Source organism: Prunus dulcis, chromosome 6 (assembly GCF_902201215.1).
Source record: "Prunus dulcis chromosome 6, ALMONDv2, whole genome shotgun sequence".
Lineage (NCBI taxonomy): Eukaryota > Viridiplantae > Streptophyta > Magnoliopsida > Rosales > Rosaceae > Prunus > Prunus dulcis.
Window position 1 is genome coordinate 10,795,516 of NC_047655.1, and position 4,562 is coordinate 10,800,077.

At 41.7% G+C, this 4,562-nt stretch overlaps 1 protein-coding gene across 1 annotated transcript; it reads right to left on the reverse strand.

Moving 5' to 3' along the window:
- Positions 1-99: 99 nt before the first annotated feature.
- Positions 100-1,111, reverse strand: LOC117630264. Its single transcript, XM_034363010.1, has 2 exons — positions 208-1,111; positions 100-158 (listed from the first exon to the last, which is right to left on the reverse strand). The coding sequence occupies exons 1-2, from the start codon at positions 1,109-1,111 to the stop codon at positions 100-102; spliced, it is 963 nt and encodes a 320-aa protein (XP_034218901.1).
- Between the last annotated feature and the right edge of the window lie 3,451 nt (positions 1,112-4,562).

The window sequence follows — 4,562 nt, forward strand, 5'->3', positions numbered from 1 at the left end:
ATGTGCCTTTAGGTGGTACAGGATAAATAGATTCAGCATATGCAGCTGCCCATGTAGCTCGTGTATAATAAGAAGAGGCAAAGGGGTAGGGGTTCAAATTCAAGTGCCGACATACCGCAATAGCATGCTTGCACGGGAGTTGCTCCAAGTCAAACTTCCTGCACGTACAACTACGGTTTGCCAAGTGCACCAGACCGTTCAAATCACCATCGAGAACATTATACTCAACATCATTGATTTTGACCACATTCATCCTTGACGCAGCGTCTAACCTCTTCCTTAACTTCTGTTCACCCAAATCAGGGCACAATGTAGAATGACATTTCATTGCTAAATCTCGACGTTGACTAAACCAAGTGAGAAGTAAATTTGTGATTTCATCGATCAAGTGTAGGACCGGAAGCATCCTTGCAAAACGAAGAACTGAATTAATGGACTCCACAATATTCGTTGTCATCACATTATAGCGTCGTCCATCACAGTGGGCCCGTGACCACTTCTGAACGCCTGCACGTAGTAGATAATTTCGCACTCGCTCATTGTTTATCATCGAGAAGTGACGATTGAACTCCGCTAGACGATAAGACTTCGCTGCCCTTATAAAATACCCCAATATCGGATCCCGTTGCTTCAAGTGAAATGAGGCTTTCATATTGCCCTTCAAGTGATAAAAGCAAATACCATGGCTTGCCCCAGGAAAAACTCTACGCAACCCATGTTGTATGCTAACATTGCGATCAGATATGACAACAAGATTCGAGCAATCACCAATTGCACAATGTAATTTTCTCAAAAACCACTCCCATGCTGCATCCGTCTCCAAATCTCCAATCCCAAAGGCAACAGGATATATGTTGCGATTTCCGTCAAATGCGGTCGCAACAAACAAAACACCTTTATACTTGCACTTCAAATGGGTAGCATCAACAGCAATCACGGGCCGCATTGACGACTTAAATCCTCGTATGCATGCACCAATGGACATAAAAAAATATAAGAAGTGGTCGGCTGCATCAGTCTCAATGTATGTCAAAGTTCCCGGATTTGTACGCTCCAACTCATAACAATAGGAAGGGAGAAGGGAATACGACTCTTCTGCAGACCCTCTCATTGTTTTGAAAGCTAACTCTCGGCTTCTCCAAGCCGTAGAGTAGCTTATGCTGACACCAAATTTTTTTTTTCACATCTGTCTTTATATCAGCTGCAGTATAAATGCTGCGCGAATCCTGAAATCTCCATTTAACACAGTCAGACACCAATTCGGCCGTAGCTTGAGGATGGTGACTACTTACAAACCTCAGATCACATTCATGAAGTGGATCGTATTTAACAACCTTAAACTCATGTAATCCAACTTTATATGCCCGAAGTTTCCAAGGGCAAGGCACCTGCCAACAGCGAACACAAAACCGACGCTTCCCAGATTGGACTGTTCTGAACCGAAAGTGGCCTCTAATTGCTGCTAAACTGATGGTTTTTAAAAGGGCAATCTTATTTGGATAAACTCGGCCAACCTTCAAATTTGCTTCCCAATTTATGCACGAAAGTCCTCCACCATAACCAATATATTCCACACTCTCACCATGCTTCTAATCAACCCGAATTGTATGCATTTCACTCGAACTTGATTGCCGGGGAGGTTCAGATTGCACCTGTCTACACTGCACAGTGGAGGGTTCCGCACTGCTGTCCTCATGAGGATGCACAATTGGTGCAGAGTACGGTTCCTCTTCATTGCTAGGTTGATTGAAATCAGCAACTATGTTTTCACCGCTTTCAAAATGAACTTCTTCAACCCAATCACTCCAATTAAAACCATTCCCACCATTTTTCAGTTTCATTGTGCGAAATTGCCACATTTCTTCGTTCCACAACAAAGGTAGCAGGAGCATTGCTACTCTCCACGCTTACAATGCCATTGCACCCTTCAATACCATGCCCTTCGATATTTTTCAAGCTTGCTACTAAAGGGGTTACTTTAGAGGCCATAACATCTGTGTTGTACTTGAGAAAATATTGAACATCATCATTGTCTTCAACCCTTATGTGCTCACTGACAGATGCGGATACAGGAACTGAATACTTCAATGTGACACTATATTTCGTGGGCTCTGCATCCATGATCTTATAAATGCGTTGAACAAGTTCGGAAAACGTTACGTTCCGTGACACTATTATGCCTTTAGCCTCCCCACCTTCATAACTCTCAATGTTATCCTTCTTAACCCAACTTCCATTGTAGCATACCAAAATTCCAACTGTATCCATTTCTGCAAAAAAACATAAATAATTACTACACCGATTCATAACACTAAAAAATACAAAATAGATGAATAAAAACATGCACAACAATCATTCCACTACACATATCATCTTCTAAATCCTCAAATCTTCAAACTCAAATTGTAGCTGCTTCAACAATTAACTTTTATTCCTTTTTGTTTTTTCTCTGATTTAGAAGATGATATCTGTGGGTTCCAAGTTATTAACAAACTAACATACACATACAATGGCAGAAATATGAACCCTCTAACCCTCCAAGTCTTTTGCACAAATGTAAACACCTTCAACAAAAGGATCAGGTTGTGATAGAAAGCGTATAATGTAGTACAAGCTCAATTACCAAATTCAAAACCAAAACACACAAACTATACTTCTTACCAAAACAAACCCAGAATGCCAATAAATTCCCCACATTAGCATCTAAATTGAGCCTAACACTAGCCGTATTTACAAATTTTTAGGCCAGACAAAGTTAACATATGATTTTTCTGTGTGCTGTTATTTTCACCATTATCAAACACATTGCACTACATTATACACGCATTCGGTCAATTTTAAACAAAATTCAAGTTCACCAGACAGCTCCCACTGCAGATAATATCACAAACTATGAATTTCAACATATCACAACAAGTGCAAACTGAAAATTTAAGCTTTTATGCCCTCTGTGGTGAAAAGGGGCTGAACGATTTCATAATACACATACACTACCAAACCAATATCACAACTCACATCCGTTCACAACGACACCGGAAGTCGCCACTTTCCCTTCTCTGTGGAATCGCAGCAGTCAGATCGATCTGGAGGTCAACAATGGAGGCCGTGCCTTCCGGCTGGGCTGCGCCCAAACTAGGGTCCCAAGTTTGAGGACATCTGGGTTAGGACGATGGATGGGTTGCGAACTGGATTGCTCAGTGGGAACATGTCTCGCAACCTGGAGTTCCCCCAATTTTTGCCAACCTTCCAACACAGAGGAGAGAGAGTTGAGCTGAGTTCAGACAAGTTCCCTTTCAGAAAAGGGGTGGCAAAGGGTTGCTACATGTGCTTTTATATGGAGGGCAGTTTGGTCATTTCACGTTCACAAGTGATTATATCAGAACACAATTTGTAACCTGATTATTTCAGAACACCACTTATGAAAAGTGATTATATCAGCATATTTCCCTAAAATTTTCCCCAAGATTGCTCGTAATGGTGTCTTTGGGCCTCCCTACCCTTACCCAGCCCACTTTTTGGCTCAACACTCCTTTTATTTTTGCTTGGTGTACTCTTCCCTGAAACTGATCCGTTGCCCATTCGAAAAGGCTCTGAGGCCTGCATGGATTGACCAACGTGTCTGTCAGTAGAAGACTCTTTTTCTTTGTCAAGCACATTGTAATCCACATTGAATCTGGACCCCTGCCTTCCTATTTCAGAGCTCTTACTAGTGCTTTGCTTTTCCTTTCTGTAGTTTCTCCTAGGAGGTACTTGATTCCATGGGCCATGGATGGACCCATCGTCACTGACCATAGGAGTATTTCCAACACCATCCCATTAATTGTCTCTTCTTGTTGAACCTTATCTTTCAATCCCATATTCTCATTCTGAAACATCTCCGAGTCAAGTTCCAGATCCATAAGTGGGCATTGTTCTTTTTTGTGGCCATACTTCCCACATTTATAACAGATTTCTGGTAAGCCTTCATCTTGGATAAAATACCAAGTATTGTCAATCTGAACATATGCCTCCAAAGGCTTAGTCAAATCTAATTCAACACACATCCTGGCAAATTTTCCACGTGTAGAAGAATATGTGTGTGAATCAACTTTTAGTAGAGTCCCAATTAAATTACCCACTCTCCTGATAGCTCTCTTATCAAACTACTCCACATGCATTCCTGATACTCGAACCCACGCAGCCATCCTTTCAATTTTCTCTGTAGCCGCACAAAATCCAGGGCGCCATTTTTGGATTACCAGATATTGACCGGTGATTATCCAGGGACCACCCCTCAAGGCAAATTGAAGATCCTCCACATGGTCAAAACGCACTATGACATAGTCATATTACCCTTTAAGTACTAAATTTGATTCAGACGAACCAATAGGAAATTATGAGCATGGCCCATAAGTTTGAGAATTAGCGCATTCCTCCATGGTTCATAGAATTTCTCACGGGCTTGATCAGAGAAGGTGATACTCGGACCCTTATCACCCCTGGATATGACGAAATCAGATTCGTCAAGGTCATCTTCGTCATCGCCATTTGTCACGACCCTCAAATCTCTGGGCTTTGCAGGT

What these genes read in the sequence shown, in the direction of transcription:
- LOC117630264 (XM_034363010.1), bottom strand. Translation starts at nt 1,111, where the DNA reads ATGAGAGGGTCTGCAGAAGAGTCGTATTCCCTTCTCCCTTCCTATTGT. An exon ending in TGAGTATAATGTTCTCGATG is followed by an intron (nt 159 to 207) that starts GTGATTTGAACG and finishes TTGTACGTGCAG; the next exon opens with GAAGTTTGACTTGGAGCAAC.